Raw genomic sequence first — 25,274 nt, 5'->3', positions numbered from 1 at the left:
GGCACTATGGGGGGGCTGGCACTATAGGGGGGCTGGCACTATGGGGGGGGGATCTGGCACTATGGGGGGGATTTGGCACTATGGGGGGATTTGGCACTAAGGTGGGGAATCTGGCACTTTGGGGGAGCTAGCACTATGGGGGGGGGCACTATAGGGCTGGAACTATGGGGCAGCTGGCACTATGGGGCGGCTGGCACTATGGGGGGCTGGAACTATGGGGGGGGCTGACACTATGGGGGACTGGCACTATAAGGGGGCTGGCACTATGGGGGGGGCTGGCACTATGGGGTAGGAGCTGGCACTATGGGGGGGCTTGCACTATAGGGGAGCTGGCACTATGGGGGGGCTGGCACCACGGGGGGGGCTGGCACTATGGGGGAGCTGGCACTATAAGGGGGCTGGCACTATGGGTGAAGTGGCACTATGGGGGGGCTGACACTATAAAGGGGCTGGCACTATAAGGGGGCTGGCACTATGGGGGGGGCTGGCACTATGGGGTAGGAGCTGGCACTATGGGGGGGCTGGCACTACGGGGGGGGCTGGCACTATAGGGGAGCTGGCACTATAAGAGGGCTGGCACTATGGGTGAAGTGGCACTATGGGGGGGCTGACACTATAAAGGGGCTGGCACTATAAGGGGGCTGGCACTATGGGGGGGTGGCACTATGGGGTAGGGGCTGGCACTACGGGGGGGGGGGGGCTGGCACTATGGGGGAGCTGGCACTATAAGGGGGCTGGCACTATGGGGGGGCTGCCACTATGGGGGGCCTGGCACTATGGGGGGCTTGTACTATGGGGGGGGAGCTGGCACTATGGGGGCATTTCTTGCTGGCACATTATGGGGGGGCACCATGGGGGAGAGGAGCACTATGGGGGTATCTGGGGGCTCTAAAGGGGCTTTTTTTTAAATTATTGGCACATTCTGGGGGGCACTATAGGGGAGAGCAGCACTATGGGGCATCTGGGGTTACTATAGGGGCATTATTTGGGGGCACTATGGGGAAGTGGGGGCTCTAAAGGGGCCTTTTGTATTGGAACATTATGGGGGGCACTATGGCATTTGGTAGCACTAAGGGGGCATTTTTTACTGGCACATTATGGCAGGCACTATAGGGGAGAGCAGCACTATGGGGCATTATTTGGGGGCACTATGGGGGAGTGGAGCACTATTGGGGCATATGGTGGCACTAAGAAAGGAAATTTTTTTACTGGCACATTGTGGGGGAGAGGAGCACTATAGGGGCATCTGCTGGGGGTACTAAGGGGCATTTTTTTACTGGCATATTATGGGGGACACTATGGGGAAGGGGGAGAGGAGCAGTATGAGTGCATTTACTGGGGCACTATATAGGGGTATTTTATACTGGCATACATTATGGGGACATTAGCTCAACTGCGGGCACTAAGCGGGGGTATTTCATGTACTGTCATATTATAGGGAAAATTAGTACTACTAGGGGGTATTATGGGGAGCTTTACTACTACTGGGGGGCTATGAGGAACATGATTACTAGGGCACTATTGGGGCATTATTACTACTAAGTGTGCTCTGGCAGATAATTATTTCTATTGGTGGGATTTTGGGGGGCACTGTTACTTTGGGGGCACCCTAGCACAGTATCAGCTTAGCACAATTATTTTTGGGGGACATTATCTTTATACTATTAGTGTCTGGGCGCAGTTATTTTTTAGAGCACTGTGTGCCAATAATTGTTTAAGGGGGCACTATCTGTGTGGTAGTAGTATTCCCAGGGGTACTGTTTCTGCAGTATAGTATTGGGGGTGGCAGGAAACTAATGTCTGTTTCTCAATCTCTGCAGAGACGGGAGATGGCAGAAAAATCATCATGGCAGTCTGGTCTGAATGGAGAAGATGAGGAAAAAGAACGTCTACAACAAAGGTGACATTGGATGTAAGAGGTAGGGGGCGCTATGTAGGAGAGGAGATGCTCCGGCTCCTCCCCCTGCCATTTGCAGAAGGAGGATTCAGAGCTGGGTGAGGATGACGAAAGGGGGCAGCAGGCCACGGGCGGGTGGCAGATGGTGGGGGGGAACCACAAGCCTTAAGCAGGATCTGGGGAGGGAGGAGAGCGGAGGAGCTTCCTGGCTGTAGCTTGTTGTATAAGCAGGCAGTGCAGCCAGGACAGGTCCTCCCCTCTTCGTATGATGTGTAGACAGGCCGCAACTATAGAATGTCAGCTGTACAGTGTGTGTTGGGAGTGGCCTATTAAATGTAGGAGGGGCTTTTAATAATGGGCGGGGCTAAAAATGGGCCACTTGACTGGATTTGCCCCCCAGGACTAAGGCTGCCAGCCCTCCCCTGATCGAGCACCATAGTGCTCTGGTGCCTCGGGGCTCGGGCCGCACACATCGGGATGCTTGGGTGTTCTACCGAGTACCTGAGTATAATGGAAGTCAATGGGAGAACCTGATTCTCCCATTGACTTCCATTATACTCAGGTACTCGGTAGAACACCCAAGCATCCCGATGTGTGCGGCCCGAGCCCCGAGGCACCAGAGCACTATGGTGCTCGATCAACACCAGTGGAATGCTATAGGGGCACTTTGATTGTCCCTGTAGTGGAGGCTGAGGACACAGTGGAGGTTCTGTTCTACATACGTGTGCATGGCTGGTACTGCCTTTTTGGCAAAGAAATTACAGCTTGGGACTCTCCACCTCAGCTCCTCACAAGCTGTCAGTTCTCTGAAAGGTGCAGAGTCCACCACTTGGAAAGGGAGGGACTGCAGCACCAGCAACTTGGCCAGGAGCACATTCAGCTTCTGTTTTGTTGGATCAGTGCACGCATACTGTTGTCTCTTGTCAATCGCTTTGGTGATCGATTGCTGACGGAATAACTGACGAGGAGTAGGAGGGCGAGGAGCAAATGGGAGCCACGGTTCTCCCGACCCACTTTATGGTGATGCTGCATATTGTAAGGGGTTTCTCTCTCAAACAGGGCGGAAGTGAGAGATTTGTTTGCAGACAATGTGATTAACGTCCAAACTGATGCTTTATCCAGCAATTTATAGATAACTCCAGTTTAATTCACTGGGTGCGGTGTAGATCCAGCATCACAAACAGAAATGAAACAAAATAAACTCCTGCCCGTCTGGGCTCTAAAAATACAAATCAGTTTCTGGCTCACCTATTGAGCGCAGGTCGCAAACAGAGACTCTGGCTTCTCTAGCCAGCAAGGCAGCCAGCTTCCTAGAGTTCTTCCAGGCATCACACTCTCAGACTGACAGCCTGGGATGTGCTTTTATTTCCCCCTAATGATCCCAGCTGGCTACAGCTGAGGATCCCTCAGATTAGGGGGAAAAAACTGCCCTGGAATGGGGGTGGACTGGGAATGTCCCACTACCAAACCTACCTTCCCAGTCCAAATAAAATCCAGCTCTTGAACAGTTAACAAAACCGTCTCAGCAAGCTAAAACCCCTTTAGCTTTTCTGGATTTTACTTATCTCACCCAATTGAGGAACCTGGGTGAGATATACACCCCTTCTATGACCTTTCCATACACTTTATCACAATATGTTGATGCAGGGCCGTGGTGCCAATATCATCTTTGGACATTAACGATTCTATTCATGTAAACAGGAATTGTTCACTGCACGCACAATTACAGACGGATACACCATAGGTGTGTTTAAGAATGCTACTCAAGTTATAATTTCCGAAGGTGGCACTTATTAAACATTCAAATTTAAGTTTGCCAGCAAGATCTCTTTTTTTTTGTTAATTGGCCCATAACACTGCCTTCATAGTGCAGTCGTCAGACGCACGGCAAGGGGTCCCTTAAAGTACATGTTTGTCATGACACCAGCTGCAGTGAAGCAACAAAGGCACAGGGCCCCTTTTAGTGATACTGTGGATGGTACCCAGGTGTAGGAATGCCAGAGTTGTGTAGTACTTGTGCACGTGTCACGGTGCTCCTACCTGGATACGCTGGACCCCAGGCGTTGCACTGCGAAAGCAGAAGAACAGGGTGGTGAACAATTGAGGGATTTGAAGAAATAACTTTAGTCCAGAACTTGCATATCGTTGAACAGCAGTTTTACTTGAATAAACATTCATCATAAACAGTCTTCAAACTTTGTCTTGGTTCCAGTAGGCTTTGGCATTAACTGTGACTCGCAAACTCCTCTCTACTACGTCTGTTGCTCTCTGGCTCTGCTGTGCTGACAGGATAGCTGTATAACTTAGCTTTCTCTGGGTGCTGCAACTTCTCTCTTGTAGTCTGACTCTGAATTCTGCTATACCAGGGAGTCTCTCTCTCCTGGCTCCTGAGGCTCTTAAGCTTCTGCCTCCACATCCAGCTGAGCTGAAGATGCTCCAGCTGGCCTGGGCAAGGCCACGTCCAACAGGGACGCGCACCTGCTGCACACCCTCCCTTGGCAGGGGGTAAAACTAGACTCTTCCCCTAGCTGGGAATAACTGCCACAGACTCTAAACTAAACTCCTCCTTACCTGCAGCAAGAGGGAAAACGCCCACCACACCACAGAAAGGGGTTTTAGAATGGAAGGGAAGGTTCTATTCTCTGTCTCTGTAGCTCTGCTATTTATGCTGCCACCTGCTGGGGTACCAGGCATATTATAATTGAACATAACAGTTTCATGAAAAGAGATATGCACATTATACAGGATCTGGAAATAAATGCATAGAATGACATGAGGTTAACCATAGGAGACAGTAGCAGGATGCATAAGTGGTAATGGACCTCTGGGGCGTTACAATAGTACATCAAGCTTTGAGTAAATGAAACTGTCTACTTTAACCCCTAAGTACCTTGGGATTTTTAGTTTTTGTGTTTTCGTTTTCCATTCCCCGCCTTCCCATAGTCCTAACTTTATTATTTTTCCATTCACATAGATTTATGAGGGCTTATTTTTGGCGGGACAAGTTGTACTTTATAATGGCACCATTTACGTTTGCCTACATGTAGTAGGAAGCGGGAAAACAATTCCAAATTCTGATAAAGTTTTTTTTTTTTTTTTACACTGTACACTATGCAGTAAAATTGACCTGTTATCTTCATTCTCTAGGTCAGTACGGTTCCAACGATACCACACTTGTGTAATTTTTCTTGCGTTTTAATAATGAAAAAAATAATTAAACCTTTGAGGATTTTTTTTTTTTTTCATAACCATATTCTGACACCTATAACTATTTTGTAGCTATTTGTACGAGGCTGTGTAAGAGCTCATTTTTTGCAGGACGATCTTTTCTTTTCAGTGATACCAATTTTAAGTGTGTGCGACTTTTTGATCACTTTTTATTTTAAAAAAATTGGGTAGTTTAAGTGACAAAAAATGGCAAATTGGCAGATTTTTTTTCCCTGCTACGCCATTTGCAGTATGCCATTAATATTGTTATATTTTAATAGTATGGGCATTTTCGCACACAGCGATGCCCGTGATGTCAATTTTTTTATTGGTTAAGTATTTTTATTTATGGGAAAGGGGAGTGATTTGAACAGTTTTTTTTTATATTTGTGCAAACTTTTTTTTAAACTTTTTTTAAGTCACCTTGGGTGACAATAACTGGCAATCATTTGATTGCCCATAGTATTTAGTGATGGCTAAATAGCCATCATTGAAGACTTCATTTGCACTATATCAATACAAGGCTGCCACCTAGTGGCCTGTATTGATATATACATCTAATTGACTGTAAAGCCTCCTTGAGCCTTCGGTCAATTAGTGCAAGGTAACAGGTTCCCCGATCTCATCAGGGGAACGCTGTTACTGGACTGGAAGCGAGCGACTTCCTGTTCTGGTCTGCGCAGATGCCGTGGTCACATTTGACCACGGCATCTAAAGGATAAGATGTATGCGATCAGTCTCATGGTTGATCGCATACATGTGCCGCGGGTCTTTGCTATTTAAAATAGCAGAAACCCTGCAGCTAAGGGGTCTGCTGCACGTGCGAGAGGGAGCCATGTTTAGGGATTGGACCTGTGACATACAGCTACGTCATGGGTCCTTAAAGGGTTAAAAATAATGGAATATGAGATTTAAATTTTGTGAACGATAATTGGTGTATCTAAAGGGCCCTTGTTGAAATGTTCACCACACCAAGAAACGACTCATTCTTTGCTCAATCATACTAATCATATCTACTCATATAAAGATACCTTTATTATACAAAGTTAATTAGGTAATTAGTGACATCTCATCTCTTATGTACTGTTGGAGTCCTAAATAAGGCAAGATGGCAACATTTTACAATATATACAGTACAGACCAAAAGTTTGGACACACCTTCTCATTCAAAGAGTTTTCTTTATTTTCATGACTATGAAGGCATCAAAACTATGAATTAACACATGTGGAATTATATACATAACAAACAAGTGTGAAACAACTGAAAATATGTCATATTCTAGGTTCTTCAAAGTAGCCACCTTTTGCTTTGATTACTGCTTTGCACACTCTTGGCATTCTCTTGATGAGCTTCAAGAGGTAGTCCCCTGAAATGGTCTTGAAGGAGTTCCCAGAGATGCTTAGCACTTGTTGCCCTTTTGCCTTCACTCTGCGGTCCAGCTCACCCCAAACTATCTCGATTGGGTTCAGGTGCGGTGACTGTGGAGGCCAGGTCATCTGGCGCAGCACCCCATCACTCTCCTTCATGGTCAAATAGCCCTTACTTTCAAAGTTTTCCCAATTTTTCGGCTGACTGACTGACCTTCATTTCTTAAAGTAATGATGGCCACTCGTTTTTCTTTACTTAGCTGCTTTTTTCTTGCCGTAATACAAATTCTAACAGTCTATTCAGTAGGACTATCAGCTGTGTATCCACCTGACTTCTCCTCAACGCAACTGATGGTCCCAATACCATTTATAAGGCAAGAAATCCCACTTATTAAACCTGACAGGGCACACCTGTGAAGTGAAAACCATTTTAGGGGACTACCTCTTGAAGCTCATCAAGAGAATGCCAAGAGTGTGCAAAGCAGTAATCAAAGCAAAAGGTGGCTACTTTGAAGAACCTAGAATATTACATATTTTCAGTTGTTTCACACTTGTTTGTTATGTATATAATTCCACATGTGTTAATTCATAGTTTTGATGCCTTCAGTGTGAATCTACAATTTTCATAGTCATGAAAGTAAAGAAAACTCTTTGAATGAGAAGGTGTGTCCAAACTTTAGGTCTGTACTGTAGGTACAGCTCTGTAGGCACCTCCCCAGTTATCTGTGTTCTTGGGGATAGGGTATACTTCACTTCTCGGAAACTGTACTAGTCAATTACCATTCTCTGTTTCAACTCCTGTGTATAGCACCATAAAGCACACTCTTCCTGCTACACTAGAAAATTCCTGATATACAGTACTTGCCTCCTCTCCCGTGACAGGCCAGCCATTGGATTCAACATTTTATTTTGCCAAAGCCGTTTCAAATGTCATCTGTTCGGTGGTGTTTGGACATCGATTTGAGTATGAGGACAAAGAGTTTTTGAAGCTTCTGGGCTTTCTGGAGGAAATTTTTAAAGGATTTAGCTCTGCTTGGGGACAGGTAAGGCACAGTTTGTTTCTAGTCAATTCTAAAATGCCTACATGCTCTAAATTTACTACATCCATTTCTTTCAGATGTACAATGTCTATCCTAAATTTATGGAAAAGATTCCTGGGCCTCATCAAAAAATGTTCAATGCCATTGATGGAATTCAGGAATTTATTAAACAACGTGTGAAAGTGCACAAGGAGACTTTGGACCCCAGTGATCCTCGGGATTTCATTGACTGTTTCCTCAATAAGATGAAACAGGTAGGTTGGTTCCATATATGTTGTACAGGGACCTAGCTAGGGGAATGCTGGCAGGTCGCAATCCTGGTGACCAATGGTGGGGAGGGACCAACAAGCCACTTTGCCTTGACCAAGAGCTGCAAGCAGAAATAAGGAGAACCTAGCCTGACGGTATACTTTGGGCTTGCCTCCTGTTTTTGGCTGCATAAAGTAGCATTGCAGACTGCACTATTCGTTACTGAGACAGAGACTATGAGGGAGAAATACCATGTAGTATCCTCTAAATTTATATGGCTTCGATTACAAAAATCCCATAAGGGAAACCTGAGATGTAGTTTTGAAAAGTGATTTCATGCATCTAACACTGTTTCAACAGGAAAAAGACATACCTGAGACTGAGTTTCATATTGAAGCCATTGTCAATACCACATTTGATTTATTTGGTGCTGGGACAGAAACTGTTAGCACAACACTGCGTTATGGACTGATGATTCTTCTCAAGCATCCCGATGTTGAAGGTTGGTATCATTTATGAACTGTTAATAGGCTTCAATTTTTGAACAAAGCTTTACATTAGGCCTGGATGTTGTATAGAATTTTCATTGTCTAAAGGGCCTTTTGCTCGGGCCGAGCATCAGGTAATATGGTCGTTTGTACAGTCACCTAAATCATCTTTTGACAGCAGCAGATCGTGGTGTCTAAACAATGATTGAGTATGGGGACGAGCGATGGCATTAGTGATCACTCCTCCCCATTAGAGATGGCCTTGCGGTTTGCCCGGCGGTTGTTTCTCGGCGAACTTTGCGTGTTCGCTATTCGCCGAACATGCGAACATATGGAGATATTTGACCCATGACACATCCATCAGGTGTACAGGACAGCCAATTGAGACGTTTCAGCACATGGATATAACCCCTACCTTATAAATAAACCTGATCTGGCCACCATTTTACATTTAGTGTTTTGCCAGGAGAGGTTGCTGTGTGGAGCAGGGACAGACTGTTAGGGACCCCAAACTCTAGCTAATAGGGCCACAAAAGTCCTTTTAAGAACTGGTATAGGTGTGCTATCGATAGGTGTGATACACAGATGGGTGCGATATACTTATAATATACTTTTATAATGAGTCAAAAACACATAGATCTATATAGTGATCACCTGGAAGTCCGGGGCCTAGGGGCTAGGGGCTTAGGCTACTTTCACACGCGTTCGTTCGGAGCGGATCCGTCTGATGTTTCATCAGACGGATCCGCTCCGATAATGCAGACGTTTGCATCCGTTCAGAACGGATCCGTCTGCATTATAACTTAGAAAATTTTCTAAGTCAGAAAGTAGCCTGAGCGGATCCGTTCAGACTTTACATTGAAAGTCAATGGGGAACGGATCCGCTTGAAGATTGAGCCATATGGTGTCATCTTCAAGCGGATCCGTCCCCATTGACTTCCATTATAAGTCTGGACAGATCCGCTCGCCTCCGCACGGCCAGGCGGACACCCGAACGCTGCAAGCAGCGTTCAGGTGTCCGCTCACTGAGCGGAGCAGAGGCTGAACGCCGCCAGACTGATGCATTCTCAGCGGATCCGCCTCCACTGAGAATGCATTGGGGCCGGACGGCTGCGTTCAGGACCGCTCGTGAGCCCCTTCAAACGGAGCTCACGAGCGGACACCTGAACGCAGGTGTGAAAGTAGCCTTACTAGGGCCATTTTTATATAGGGTAAGGTTACGGACGGGGTCGCTCTTATCAGGGCGGGTGGTCTGTGGTTAGGCTATCAGGGCCAGAATAGCACCCCCCTGTAGGGCAATATCAGGGACAGTTCTTTGCCCACCCTGTCCTTCAATACCAAATCATCATCTAGCCCAGGGACAGATGTTTTTTGCTTTCCTTCCTGGATTCATGGATGTGCACTGGAACCCCCCGGATTGTGGTAGGACATATGGTTTCTGATTTAGTGCCGCCGAGCACTTGTTATTGCCGACCACATCTATGCTTTTTGCTTAACTTTAATAATTTAATTTATTTTCATTTTGAGGGAGATCTTTTCCATTCACACGTCCGCAAAATGGGTCCGCATCCGTTCCACAATTTTGCGGAATGGGTGCAGCCCCATTCATTTTCAATGGGGCCGGAATGTGCTGTCCGCAACTGCGTTTGCGGATCCGCAAAAAACTTACGGACGTGTGAATGGACCCTCATAGTAACATTATTAAAGGTTATGTTTTATCTTCATGTATATTCTAATGGATTGCCTTCCTTGTACAATATTATAATATACTCTCTATGTTAGAAAGTATTTAATAGTGCATTTGTATTGTGGGGCAGTTGTGTGCGGTTCTGCTGCGATACTGCAGTTATATAGAGGGACAAGCGTTATTGGAACAAATAATTTCTACTGGTGTGATATACCAGTCGCCCCCCAAAAAACTGATTGAAGCGGGGTGTTAAATACCAATATACTTTCTTTATAGTGCATTTGCGCATGTGCGTATGCGGAAATTATATTGCCGATATTTCGCATTGAAAAAAATAATGAATGGAGATTGCAAATTCGAATAATACATCTGGTATGTCACTGTCCATGTTGTGGGACTATTTGTGCACTTCTAGTAATTATTTCTTGGCTGCAAATATCAGCTGAAGGTTTTTCAGGTGAATGGGACCCGCCGCGAACTTGCGGTTCGCGAACATTTGATTGTGTTCGCGCGATCGCGTCGCGAACCGTCCCGGCAGATTTTTGTCCATTACTACTCCCCATACTGTGGAGGAGATCACTGCATGTAAATGTAGCGGTCTCCTTTACTGAAGAGCAGGCACTTGTCCAGAAAGAATGCTTACTTCTGGACTCGGACTGGCCCATAGGGGTAAACATAGAAACATAGAATGTGTCGGCAGATAAGAACCATTTGGCCCATCTAGTCTGCCCAATATACTGAGTACTATGAATAGCCCCTGGCCCTATCTTATATGAAGAATGGCCTTATGCCTATCCCATGCATGCTTAAACCCCTTCACTGTATTTGCAGCTACCACTTCTGCAGGAAGGCTATTCCATGCATCCACTACTCTCTCAGTAAAGTAATACTTCCTTATATTACTTTTAAACCTTTGCCCCTCTAATTTAAAACTGTGTCCTCTTGTGGTAGTTTTTCTTCTTTTAAATATGCTCTCTTCCTAGTGGGCCCCTGAGCAAGGTGGGCCCCTAGTCTCTCACCCTCTGCACAAGTGGCATATAACACAGTAGACTTTTTGCACTACATATAGATAGGCAATGTACAGCACCTCAACCATCCTAAGTTCATGTTTAAGAAATTACCCAGTTTATTATTGATGGGATCTGGGGCTTAAATGACCTCTTGGTACAATGCCGCCGACCAGTATTTTCTTTTTGCAAGGGACCCACCCTCTCAAAGTCGCTTCAGGGACCTCCATAATTAATCATGTTTTAGCATCTTGCTGCTGTCTGCTGCTAGGTGAGCAGGTAATATTTTAATGTATCCATATGTTGGGCCCCCAAAATAAATTTTACTGGAGGGCACTAGGTACCCCAGTCTGACACTGCTTCCTTCCCAACAATCGTCTGCTGAATTTATCAGTGTAAGGGCTTATGCACACAAACGTTTTTTGCGTTCCGTATACGGACCATATTTTGATTCCGTATACGGGACCATTCATTTCAATAGGTCCGCAAAAGATGCGGACAGCACTCTGTGTGCTGTTCACATCCGTTGCTACGCTCCGTGGCCCCACAAAAATTATAAAGCATGTCCTATACTTGTCCATTTTGCAAACAAGAATAGGCATTTCTATAATGGACCTCCTGTTCCGTACCGCAAATTGCAGAAGGCACACGGGCAGCATCCGTTTTTTGCGGATTGCAAAAAACGGCACGATCATGTGCATGAGCCCTAAAGGGACCTTAGTTGTCAATGGAGCTACAGATCTTGCATGCTGTACATGTATATCCAGCACAACATTCTCACATGGTTGCATTTTTAGAGTATGGTCTCTTGACATTTGCTCTCCAGTTGATGGCCTTATTTATCATTCCCCTTACACCAATGATAAAAAAATAATAATCTTGGATAAATTACATTTAGGTTGAAGTGTCAGGTATTTTTAATTTCAAAAGGTGTTAGAATTAGGTGAATGTACTTTAAGGGAATCTATGTAACAGTTGGGTGGGCAGGTCGCTGGTGGCAGACACATAGCTGTGGTTAACCTGATTAAAATGCTCTTTTTCTTTCGTTGATCCGATGCTCCATTCCTGAGTCATAGTACTTTATCTTAGCACGCAAATTAGGCCTTTTGTACAATGAGGGTGTCACCATCTCGCTCTCGTTTCACCCAAGCTCCACTCATTTCCATTCATTTCTCTGGTCAGTCCTTCCCAGGCTGTCAATGTTGTCGTCAATCAAAGCAGCCAGGAAAGGGCTGGCTACAGAAAGGATCGGAGCTTGTGTGCAACAAGAGCAATGGTGATGGCCTCATTTCACCAAAGGACTAATTTGCATATCAAGAAGATATAGATAAGTCTAGAACGGAGCATCGGATCAACAAAATAAAAACTGTGTTTTAATCAGATCAGACACAGCTATATGTCCAGAAGTATGACCAGAAGGTCACTGGTGACAGATTCCCTACTATATAAATCATGCAACATACAAAGCTCTACATAGTATTATCAAAAAGTAGAGAAACGGATGCATAACCCTTCACAGTCAGGATTTTTCTTACCTAGTGCCAAGTTTTTGTGCCAAAAAATAATAGACCTCTCTTTATTCATGTGTTATAATTTAAACAACTTGGAAAGAAAGAAAATACAATTTGTAACCCCAGTCCACTTTTAGAAAATGTTTTATCAGCACCTAATCTAACTCTAAAATTGTGCCAAATCAAATCACCAGTGCAAAAGTTTAAAGGGCATCTCTGTCTGGGCAAATTTGTACTTAGGAACCTGGTTGACCTGTTACATGTGCACTTGGCAGCTGAAGGCATCTGTGTCGGTCCCACGTTCATATGTGCCCACATTACTGAGAAAATGATGTTTTGATATATGCTAATTATCTTCTAAGAGCAACAAGAACGTTGCAGTTACACCTACAGGCACAGCGATCTCTACAACTGCTGCACCCTTTCCCCTATGAGAACAGAGCCTCTAGGTGTAATGACAACAACCCCGTGGCTCCTGGAGGCTAATTTGCATATATTAAAACATCTTTCAACACTGTTGCCTTTAGCTGCCAAGTGCACATGAAACAGGTCAGCCAGTTACACAGATATAAATCTGCTGACAGATGCCCATTAGGTGTCTTCAACCAATAATCTTACAGACTGTAGAATTATGAATTTCTGGTTTCTATTAAACTGGCATATAATATAAGTATGAATTAATTATATCATCATGGGGCGTTGCTAGGTTAAAACATTCAGGGCCTGTTTTGTCCCAGGCCCTGAATGTACTGCCTGCCAGATAGATCCAACTGTATTGCCCTCCTCAGGACGGCAATACAATTGAATCTAATGCCTTGCAAGAGCTGAAGGACCTGTGATGACATCACAGTCCATGTGATCAGTTCTAAATGCAGTAGCTGAAAAGGAACTGCGATGATGTCACTATCATGTGACCAGTGCAGGAGAGGATGGCCTGATCATACCCCAACTGCCTTCTATCTCTACAGAATGCATCCACCAAGAGATTGACCAAGTCATTGGAAGGAACAGGGCCCCAAGCATAGAAGATCGATCTCATATGCCCTATATGGATGCTGTAATCCATGAAATTCAACGATTTATTGACCTGATACCATTGGGACTCCCACACAAAGTGACGCGTGATCTGAAGTTTAGAGATTTTTTTATTCCAAAGGTAAAACCATGCTGTCCTCTGTGCTCAATGGTAGAGGCTAGCTGATATGGATAATAACTAGATATGAATCCAACAAAGTGGAATTCGATCCGAGTTTCAGGATAAATTTGATTCGCCGCGAAGGCAAATTTCCTCATGCTTCGCGGTAGCGAATCAATTTAACCTGAAATCGTGTAAAAAAATCATACTTACCGCCTCTATTTGCTCGCAACGGACCAGCCGCCGCCATCTTGATTGAAGATCTCAGGCGAAATCCTGTGCGTAGTGACGTTTGATGTCACCACTCCTGCCGGCGTGATGACGTCATCTTGGGCCGCACAAGATTTTGCTCAAGATCTTCAAGCAAGATGGCGGCAGCTGGCCCGTCCCGAGCAAATGGAGGCGGTAAGTATGATTTAATTTTTTTTAATGTTAATTTTACACTGTATTATTACTCTCAGATGCCGCAATCATGTATGAACGTGGCATCTGAGGGGTACAATGATGGGGAGAGGTGCTATCGCAGCTCCCTGTCATTGCACCTGCTACTTACAAAAAATGGGTGTTCATAACAAAGTGAATTTTTTTGTAAAAGCAGCCAAATCGAAATTTCCAAGACTTCGCTCATATCTGATAATAAAAAATACAACTCAATAGTATAATAGTTTCAAATGGGCACGAATAAGTGAATCTAAAAGCTACTCTTTACCTGGATTGTTATTCTTAGGGTACAACCATCTTCCCAATGCTCAGTTCTGTTCAACAAGATCCGAAGCAGTTTAAATACCCACATCAATTCAATCCAGGACATTTTTTGGATGATAATGGGAAGTTTATTCGGAATGATGGATTCATGCCGTTCTCTTCAGGTACGTTCTTGAATTTATACTCTTAACCCCAACAACCAGTTTTAGGCCTTGGTAATCATGGCTGAGGGGATTATTGTTAATGAATTTAAGAATTTTGTTCGGTTGGCTATTAGTGTAATATGGATTTGTACATGGTTTTCTAGGTTATTTTGGGGTTGTCTCATTTGAAGAACTCATTTTTATCATTCTTTTAGGGCTTTTTGACTTAATAGAGGGGAGATTCTCTTTCATACACGCCATTACTAGCTGCTACTATGTGAATGTTTGCTTATTAAATTGGCAGGCCATTGGTACCATGTAATGTTTTATGCCCCTTATGCCAGCTTATTTCTAGATTTATTTTAGGGGTTTCTAGATACTTAGATATTGACAAACTATCTCCAGGATAGGTCATCAATATCAGATTGCTCCAACAGCCGGCACCTCCACCAATCAGTTGTTCAGGGAAGTCACTGCCACCGAAAACTATACAGTGGATGGAGCCCAAAGGTTTTTGACATCGGCATATTGCAGCTCAGCTCCCTTTCACTTGAATGGGAGCTGAACTGCAATACACCAGCACAGCCTTTACACAGCGGATTTAGCTTTCTGCTTCAAGCTCCATCCACTATATAGTTTTTGGTGGCAGTCACTTCCCCAAACAGCTGATTGGTGGTGTGCTGGGCATCGAAACACCACCAATCAGATATTGATGACCTATCCCGAAGACAGACCATCAATATCTAAATACCAGAAAACTCCTTTAAAGTGGCCTTTCTAACAAAAAGGAATTTGCACAAAAAGGAAATAAACAACCTCTTTAAGGTTTTACAGTTTTATTTCTCTCATCTAATGTAACTAAATAACATATTTTTGGAGACATTTTCCTATTTCATAATTACTCTTTTGAAACCACAGATTTTATTTCATGAGACTGAAAGTTTGTGTGATGATCTCTAAAACAGAACTAGTTTCATTGGATTAAATAATCCCATGACAAGAATCCTATCCAATATTAAATCCTATTCTTCTTCTCCAGACCATTTAATCCATATTTAGTGAAGCATGAGAAAGAAAGTTCACTTAACATTCTGACCCAAATTGCCTTTACTCCAGAATTCTGGCTTCAAAATATCAAAAATTAGGGTTATTGCGATTTTTTGCCCTCACTTTAATCGAAAATTTTGCCACTTTTTGCATTGCTACACCACTCACTCCCATTTTGAAATTGTTTATCATTAAGTAGCAATCTCGAGTAAGAAAACTGGAGTTGCCTTTCTAGACAAAAGTGTTAGGTTTAAGGATGAGACAATTTATGAAACATGTAACATACGCAGTCACATAGTATGTAAGGCTGAAAGAAGACATCTGTCCATCTGGTTCAGCCTGTTATCCTGCAAGTTGATCCAGAGGAAGGCAAAAAAAAAAAGGTAGAAGCCAATTTCCCTCATTTGACAAATGTGGCATAAAGTACGCCAACACAGACTCAAGGAAAACTGACTTCAAATATTACCCTCATGATAAAGTCCCCCCTAAGTCTGCCACAAATCAACACCGAAGCCAGAATAAAGTACCTAAAAAGTATGTCTTTCCTTAGAAAGCTTTTGCTCCAATCAGGCAAAGAGGTAACCATGGGAGCTGTATTACAAAGCTTAGAGAAGCACGAGCAGGACATACGCCAAACTTTGCAATTTTTTTATGTAGTTTCCTTGTGTGTAAGAGTGAAAACATATATCCCCTAATCTTTAGGAGTATAGACAACTATTTGTTGATTTGCTCACGTATTTCTTTATCCTGCAGGAAAACGGATCTGTCTCGGAGAAGGTCTTGCAAGAATGGAGCTCTTCCTGTTTCTCACCACAATTTTACAGAACTTCAGCCTCCGATCACATGTGGACATTGAAAAATTAGACTTAACACCATTAATGAGTGGATTCGCAAATTATCCCCGTTATTACCAGCTGGCCTTCATCCCTCGCTGATTCGTTATAAACTTTTTAGAATTACATTTATTTCTACTTTTGACATTTACAAGAATCAAATATCGCAAGGTTGGGAGCTTAAGGTCATTTGCCATCTTCTTCATTGGTGTCTCTTCTAAATGATAAAAACTGCTAATATTTTAGAGAAAACAACAAATGAAAGCACTTCAATGAAAATTTTTATAATAGTTATATTAAGGATAATTTTCTGCACTCATTTCTAGACCACTCAGACTGGTGGGTCCCAGCTTGTTCACATCCCGGCCTCCACTGCTTGTCTCAGGTCCCTCCATGTCAACTACCTGTTTGACATTGTTGAAGCCATTGGCCACTGCTCCCCTTGCATCATGTCAAATGGTCACATGATGCAAGGGGAGCAGATCAATGCTGTGGCCAGTGATTGGCTGCAGCGACATCAAACTGGATGTTTACATGGAGGGACCAGCAAGCAGCAGAGGCTGGGGAGTGAACGATTTGAGACCCAGAGACGGAGATCCGGTAAGTATAATCACCAATGTAGGCTACATCAGTATAAGAGGTCTGGAAATGAATGCACAACCCCTTTTAAGAGGCTGTCCGAGTTTCCTAAAATCCTTCTAACACCACTAAATGCCTGAAAATAAAAACAAACATCCTATTTGCACCTCTTTCTCCTCCGCCGCTCCTGTTGTCCTCCTTCTGTTAATTACATACAAGGCAGCAGTGGCATAAATGTATACAGAGCATGACCGATTTAGCCAGTCACTATCCTCAGTGGTATATGGCATAAGATCAAGAGTGATTGGCTGCAGCAGTTAAATGCCACATACCTACATGTCCCCACTACTGCCTTGTACAGTATATGCAGCAAACCAGCCCTGAGGGTGCTAATAGTACTCGCAGTTCACAGTGCCAAGCTCCCTTCTGGCTCTCCCTGGGACCATGCTATGGCTAGAAGGTACACCCTTTCTTTCTTTTGGGCACACCTTGGTACTGGGGCTCCTGTCGTGTGGTCATTGGGGTGCCACTAATGTTAGGTGTTTGGCAGGGTGTAAGGCAGGATTGTGGATGCAGCTTCCTATGTATAGAGGAGTCAGTAACCAATGTAGTTTGTATTGGTATATAAGTCTCTCTTCACTAAAGTGTAGAATAGGAGTAGGCAAATAACACAGTGCGATCTATTCTCACGAGCAGCATGTGAAGAGCAGCAATGATGGAAGTTGTACTGATCCTTATCTTTGTCTCTCTAAAGTCTCTCAACAGAACCATATACAGGCAATATAGTACTTGTTAACTGTTTCAGCAGTTTCTTGGCTGAGGGGAGCAGATCCTAAATGCGTTTGGCCAAACAAATTTGAAGGGTGCACTAGCAATACTTCCTCCAACAGCAGTAAGGTTGTGCCATAAACGTGCACAATACCTTTCTGACTTACTCCAATGCATGGCCCTGTGGGTTCTAGACCTTCTAACTTCCTTCTTTCTGAATCACTTGGCTGACAGAGGTGATTCTTTGGCTATAGAAGTATCAAAGATGAAGTTTCTCTAAACTCGGGCAAAACTCTCAGGAGATTGCACATGCAATTCTTCACTGTAGCACAGCTAGAATCACTCAATTCAAGGGGTGGGCCCAAGTTCATCACCTAATAGTCTAACAGGATTAGCCAAGGTCTTAATTAATATTGAGAAAATCAAAGTATCCAAAGTGGACTTTGATCCGAATTTCAGGGCAAAGCCAAATTTCCTCGTGCTTCATGGTAACGAATATATTTTAACTGAAATGGCTGGAAAAAAATCATAATCACCTCATCCATTTGAGTGCAAAGAGGTGGACAGCGTGATCTTCAATCAAGATAGCTGCAGTGGCCTGTTCGCACTCAAATGGATAAGATGAGTATTTTTTTTAACTTATTAACCCCTGAAAGCCCTCATTTTTCATCTCAGATGCCACAATCAGCGATAAACGCGGCATTTGAAGGGGTTCAATGACAAGGGGTGGCGCAATCGCTACTAATGCGCTTTGTCAAGAAGTAATTCATCATAAAGTGTATTTCTTAGTGAAATTCAGCGAAGCAGCCAAATCAAATTTTTGTAAACTTCACTCATCTCTAGTGTTAATCCCTAATTGTCCATACAATGCTATTAGGCACACAAATACCAAAAAAATTACAAAATTTACCCTAGCAATATAACATGAAATCAGTTAACCTTTTGCAGCGACCCTGCAAAATGCATAAAACAGTACCAGAGAACAGTAGCGGAGAACAAGATGAGTATAAGACGTGTTTTTTTTTGTTTTGTCTTTAGCTATTAGGTGGCAATGAAAGAATTTTATGATAATTTTGACAACCCCTTGTGAGAGTGATCGCATTGAGGTGTTTTAAGGTATATCTAGATATATATAAACATTAATACATCTCATTATAAACTGCTATATACACTATAAGAACAGTATAACCTTTATCATATATTCCACTGAACAGATTTACTCAGGCTAAGGTCATCTGTGAATAGCTAGAGACAGCAGTCTGCAAGCATAAGGGGGAGTATGGCATCATCTAAAATAATTGAAAAAATGTACATGTAAAATAAATTGCCTTATGTTGTGTACTAAATTAAATGCAACATAGAGTCAGTGTAAGTAAGTCAGTGTTTGGGTATACAAATAGGATAAGAATTATCTTTAGGCTTCAATCATGTAGGCATGTTATGCATTATGTTGCAAAAAGTACATAATAAAACAGCGCTATCAAGCTTCTATGGACTTGATTACATGTTGTATTACAGAAATATTGAGCATTGTTTCTCAAGAAGGCATGATGATGATGACAAAGATACCGTATTGATTGGGGATGTGGGTTTGGTGCCACAAAGAGAACCAGAAGAAGAAGGACAGACTTGTTCTGATTGGGAATGCTGGCCAGCTGAATTTTCCCAAAGGATTTGGTGATGCTGCCTCATGTGCACTAATGGACCTTCGGTACCTACAATTGTGTTTGAACAGCCATGGCTTATTTTAATCCTGCACATCTTGCACACGGCTTTGCATGATTTTGTGTCCCCACCTTATGGAGAAAAAACATCATATGGCAGTTGCTCGCACAGAGCTAGAGGCAGCCGTGCTTGGCTTAGCTCTGGTAGGTTTTGGGCCTAATGCACCCTCAGTGCCAGCAACATCACCAGATCCTAAAGCAGACATAGCCCTGGATATTCTTCAGGAGGTACGTCGCCTCTGCTATTTATTGCCGCTCCTGCCCCCACTGCCCTCCTCCTCTGATGCCTCCTCCTCAGCATCCCAATCCATCTCCTAGGTTCTGTCTGCTCTGCCACTGTTGCTGCCACAAATGCAAATGCCATGGCTACAGGTGCCACTATCAGGTGCCACTACAGGTGCCACTATCACAAACACCAAAACAGCCATGCATGGGGTCCCCAGCCTCATCCTGAACTTCCTACTTAGGACAGCCCACTACGGTGACTGCAGTCACTCTCTTGACTGCTGTAGGGTGGGTGGGATTTTCTTACCTCTTCTTAGCAAAAAGAAAGGGGTCCCCTAGAAAGTCGCAGTGAAGACAGAGAGGACTTCACTGAAAGCCTTATCTCGGGCTGCAAGGAGGAGGAGCTGTAGGAATGCTGTGACCTCTGGCTCTATGGCATGGTGTCCACTCCATCCTGCTGTGAGAGGAGGAGTGAGCCATCCAATCCACAATCTCATCCTTTTTCTCCTCATTGTTAATGCTGTGCCTTTGAGAAGGCAGCAGGTGCAACAGAAGCCTACCACTACTCCTACTCCTACTTCTGGCTGGATAGCTGGTCCTGTTGCTGCCAACATTCTGGGCCTGGGTCTTTCATTTGGAATCCTTCCATTTTTGGGCCTAAATGTACACAGTCACACAAAGTATGGACTAGTTAGCAAATCTGGTTTCTGGAAGTTAAAGACAGGATGGCGCAACACGATGTCGCTCCCTTTCCACAAACATATTAAACTACTGAATCGGTGCCACTAACAGATTTGAGCCTGATGTCTTTTGAGCGTTAAAATATGCAGATTCAAAAAGAAAGCTTTCTTTAGCATAAAACACAAGTTTTCTAAACTACAGTCGTGGACAAAAGTTTTGAGAATTACATAAATATTGGAAATTGGAAAAGTTGCTGCTTAAGTTTTTATAATAGCAATTTGCATATACTCCAGAATGTTATGCCGAGTGATCAGATGAATTGCATAGTCCTTCTTTGCCATGAAAATTAACTTAATCCCAAAAAAAACCTTTCCACTGCATTTCATTGCTGTCATTAAAGGACCTGCTGAGATCATTTCAGTAATTGTCTTGTTAACTCAGGTGAGAATGTTGACGAGCACAAGGCTGGAGATCATTATGTCAGGCTGATTGGGTTAAAATGGCAGACTTGACATGTTAAAAGAAGGGTGATGCTTGAAATCATTGTTCTTCCATTGTTAACCATGGTGACCTGCAAAGAAACGCATGCAGCCATCATTGCGTTGCATAAAAATGGCTTCACAGGCAAGGATATTGTGGCTACTAAGATTGCACCTCAATCAACAATTTATAGGATCATCAAGAACTTCAAGGAAAGAGGTTCAATTCTTGTTAAGAAGGCTTCAGGGCGTCCAAGAAAGTCCAGCAAGCGGCAGGATCGTCTCCTAAAGAGGATTCAGCTGCAGGATCGGAGTGCCACCAGTGCAGAGCTTGCTCAGGAATGGCAGCAGGCAGGTGTGAGCGCATCTGCACGCACAGTAAGGCGAAGACTTTTGGAAGATGGCCTGGTGTCAAGAAGGCCAGAAAAGAAGCCACTTCTCTCCAAAAAAAACATCAGGGACAGATTGATCTTCTGCAGAAAGTATGGTGAATGGACTGCTGAGGACTGGGGCAAAGTCATATTCTCCGATGAAGCCTCTTTCCGATTGTTTGGGGCATCTGGAAAAAGGCTTGTCCGGAGAAGAAAAGGTGAGCGCTACCATCAGTCCTGTGTCATGCCAACAGTAAAGCATCCTGAGACCATTCATGTGTGGGGTTGCTTCTCATCCAAGGGAGTGGGCTCACTCACAATTTTGCCCAAAAACACAGCCATGAATAAAGAATGGTACCAAAACACCCTCCAACAGCAACTTCTTCCAACAATCCAACAACAGTTTGGTGAAGAACAATGCATTTTCCAGCACGATGGAGCACCGTGCCATAAGGCAAAAGTGATAGTGGCTCGGGGACCAAAACGTTGACATTTTGGGTCCATGGCCTGGAAACTCCCCAGATCTTAATCCCATTGAGAACTTGTGGTCAATCCTCAAGAGGCAGGTGGACAAACAAAAACCCACTAATTCTGACAAACTCCAAGAAGTGATTATGAAAGAATGGGTTGCTATCAGTCAGGAATTGGCCCTCAAGTTGATTGAGAGCATGCCCAGTCAAATTGCAGAGGTCCTGAAAAAGAAGGGCCAACACTGCAAATACTGACTCTTTGCATAAATGTCATGTAATTGTCGATAAAAGCCTTTGAAACGTATGAAGTGCGTGTAATTATATTTCACTACATCACAGAAACAACTGAAACAAAGATCTAAAAGCAGTTTAGCAGCAAACTTTGTGAAAACTAATATTTGTGTCATTCTCAAAACTTTTGGCCACGACTGTACTATGCGATTATTTCCCCCTCCCCCAAACACCACTCGAACACTTGAATTGTCTGGAGAAGTACCGACACAGAATGCGGACTAATACAGTATTTCACGTTATCTTATCAGTCAAACTGATATGAACCGCTACCCTTTTTACTGTAAGACACGAGTATGCTATATACCCCAAAACCCCAACTTAAACAAAACAAAAATAATGATTTGAAATAACTGGAGATGCACCGACACAGATTTCGGCCTAGAATTTTCCAGTTGTCACTGAGATTGTAAACTGTTTTCAACCTTTTGTATTGTAAGACATACGTATGATATTTTTACCTACTTATAAATGTGAAGTACCTGGAGGTGCACCGACACGGATTTTGGCCTAGTATTTCACGTTATCACTCAGACTGGTATATACCGCTACCCTTTCTATTGTAAGACACACTAATATGCTAAAATTAAAATGTCTGGAGATGCACAGACATCTATTTCGGACTAGTATTTCTTGTTGTCACTCAGACTGGTATAAACCATGACCCTTTCTATTGTAAGACATACTAATATGCTATTTTCCAAAACTCAAACAAAAACAATAAAGTATTTCACATTCTCACTCATACTGCTTTAAACCGCTAGTCCACTACCCTTTCTATTGTAAGACACACTAATATGCTATTTCACCCATATAAATAAACATCCAAACACCCTCACACGTCAGGTTAATCTTTAGATCTTTACTTTATAAATCTAGTATATTATGTATTATAAAGCTAGAGTAGTCCTATGTACTTATGACAACACTTTAGTGATTGGTGAAATACCAGTGAATTTTTAAGCGATCCGGTATGTTCTGACAGCTAGAGATAAGCAAAGTCAATATTAAAGGAACACTAAACATATTAAAGTGTGATACAAGTAAGCAGGAGAAAAACTCTTGTGTTCAGTTTGAGAGAATTTCTGCACATTTCTAACAATTAGGGGCTGCAGTGCAACTGCACAAAGCACAGGGAGAGGAGGAAAGTGGTGGTGATGGCAAAATGGGAGTAGTTGTAGTTTAATCAATAATTATCCAAATAGAAGTAGTGGGGCAGCAATAGAAATGGGTTATCTATGTAAAAGACCATTTGATTGGACCAGACAATTTGTACAAGACCAGGAATTCAACAAACCAAGACTTGGATTCAAGAAGTTTGGAAAAGATCAGGAACAGGTCTACCCAACACAACGAGGACTAGGAATGGGATAAGTAAGGGTACTTTCACACTAGCGTTATACTTTTCCGGTATTGAGTTCCGTCCTAGAGGCTCAATACCGGAAAAAACTGATCACTTTAATCCTAATGCATTCTGAATGGAGAACATTCCGTTCAGGATGCATAAGTTCAGTCCCTCTTACGGTATTTGGCCAGAGAAAATACCACAGCATGCTGCATTATTTTCTCCGTTCAAAATTCCGGAACACTTGCATTAATTGCATTAATTAAAATTAGGCATATATCTATTGGAGTGTTAAAGGGGTATTCCCATCTGAGACAATGGGGGCATATCGCTATGGTATGCCTCCATTGTCTGATAGGTGCGGGTCCCACTATCGAGAACGGATCCCACAAAGTGGTAGCTGGTTTCGCGGGTCCGGCCACCACTAAGTGCTCTAACCATAGAAGTGAATTGGAGCGCACTGTGCTTGTGCGGCCACTGCTCCCATTCATTTCTATGGGCCAACGGAAATAGCCGAGCCAGCGCTTGGGTATTTTCAGAAGTCCCATATGAATGAATGGAGGGCACCTTGCTGGCTGTGTTTATGAGATAGGTGCGGGTCCTAGAGGTGGGACCCGCACTTATGAGACAATGGGGCATATCCTACTGATATGTCCCCATTGTCTCAGATGGGAATACCTCTTTAAGGTAGCAGTCCCTACCAGACCCAGGAGACAATATTTGGTTGCAAAGTTGGATATTTTTGGACTAAATATTTGGATTTCCAGAAAATCCACTACCCTTTCTATTGTAAGACACACTAATATGCTATTTCACCCAATCTTAAAAAAAAATATATATTTTTTAAAGTAACTGGAGATGCACCGATATGGATTTCGGCCCAGTATTTCACGTTATCAGGCAGACTGATACAAACTGCTAGTGTGCTACCCTTTCTATTGTAAGACACACTAAAATACTATTTTACTAAACTTTAAAATAAAAAAAGAACTGCCTGAAAATGCCCTGACACAGATTTCGAAGTAGTAGTTCATGTTTTCACTGAGATTTCAAATGCTATCTATCCTCTGGATGGTAAAACAGGTGTTGTATATAGAGTTGAGCGAACACCTGGATGTTCGGGTTCGAGAAGTCCGGCCGAACTTCCCGGAAATGTTCGGGTTCGTGATCCGAACCCGAACCGAACTTCGTCCCGAACCCGAACCCCATTGAAGTCAATGGGGACCCGAACTTTTGGGCACTAAAAAGGCTGTAAAACAGCCCAGGAAAGAGCTAGAGGGCTGCAAAAGGCAGCAACATGTAGGTAAATCCCCTGCAAACAAATGTGGATAGGGAAATTAATTATAATTTAAATTAAAAAAATAAAAATGAACCAATATCAATTGGACAGAGGTCCCATAGCAGAGAATCTGGCTTCACGTCAGCAGAGAATCAGTCTCTTCATGCCATAGCAGAGAATCTGGCTTCATGTCAGCGCAGAATCAGTCTTCATGTCATAGCAGAGAATCAGGCTTCACGTCACCCACCACTGGAACAGGCCACTGTCACATATTTAGGCCCCGGCACCCAGACAGAGGAGAGAGGTCCCGTAACAGAGAATCTGGCCTTATGTCAGCACAGAATCTGTCTTCATGTCATAGCACAGAATCAGGCTTCACGTCACCCACCACTGGAACAGGCCACTGTCACACATTTAGGCCCCGGCACCCAGACAGAGGAGAGAGGTCCCGTAACAGAGAATATGGCCTTATGTCAGCGCAGAATCAGTCTTCATGTCATAGCAGAGAATCAGGCTTCACGTCACCCACCACTGGGACAGGCCACTGTCACACATTTAGGCCCAGGCACCCAGGCAGAGGAGAGAGGTCCCGTAACAGAGAATCTGGCCTTATGTCAGCGCAGAATCAGTCTTCATGTCATAGCAGAGAATCAGGCTTCACGTCACCCACCACTGGAACAGGCCACTGTCACATATTTAGGCCCAGGCACCCAGGCAGAGGAGAGAGGTCCCGTAACAGAGAATC

At 43.5% G+C, this 25,274-nt stretch overlaps 1 protein-coding gene across 1 annotated transcript in view; it reads left to right on the top strand.

Moving 5' to 3' along the window:
* Positions 1-16,449, top strand: part of LOC121009527 (cytochrome P450 2C16-like) — a 43,496-nt gene extending 27,047 nt beyond the window's left edge. The window contains exons 4-9 of the mRNA XM_040442726.1: positions 7,355-7,515; positions 7,590-7,766; positions 8,122-8,263; positions 13,423-13,610; positions 14,317-14,458; positions 16,238-16,449. Of these exons, the coding sequence (XP_040298660.1) occupies positions 7,355-7,515; positions 7,590-7,766; positions 8,122-8,263; positions 13,423-13,610; positions 14,317-14,458; positions 16,238-16,419 (992 nt within the window). The 3' untranslated portion in view covers positions 16,420-16,449. The remainder of the gene's footprint in view (positions 1-7,354; positions 7,516-7,589; positions 7,767-8,121; positions 8,264-13,422; positions 13,611-14,316; positions 14,459-16,237) is intronic.
* Positions 16,450-25,274: the final 8,825 nt, after the last annotated feature.

Source organism: Bufo bufo, chromosome 8 (genome assembly GCF_905171765.1).
Source record: "Bufo bufo chromosome 8, aBufBuf1.1, whole genome shotgun sequence".
NCBI lineage: Eukaryota > Metazoa > Chordata > Amphibia > Anura > Bufonidae > Bufo > Bufo bufo.
Note: the sequence above shows the minus strand (reverse complement) of the source record. Positions and strands in the feature narration are given on the sequence as shown.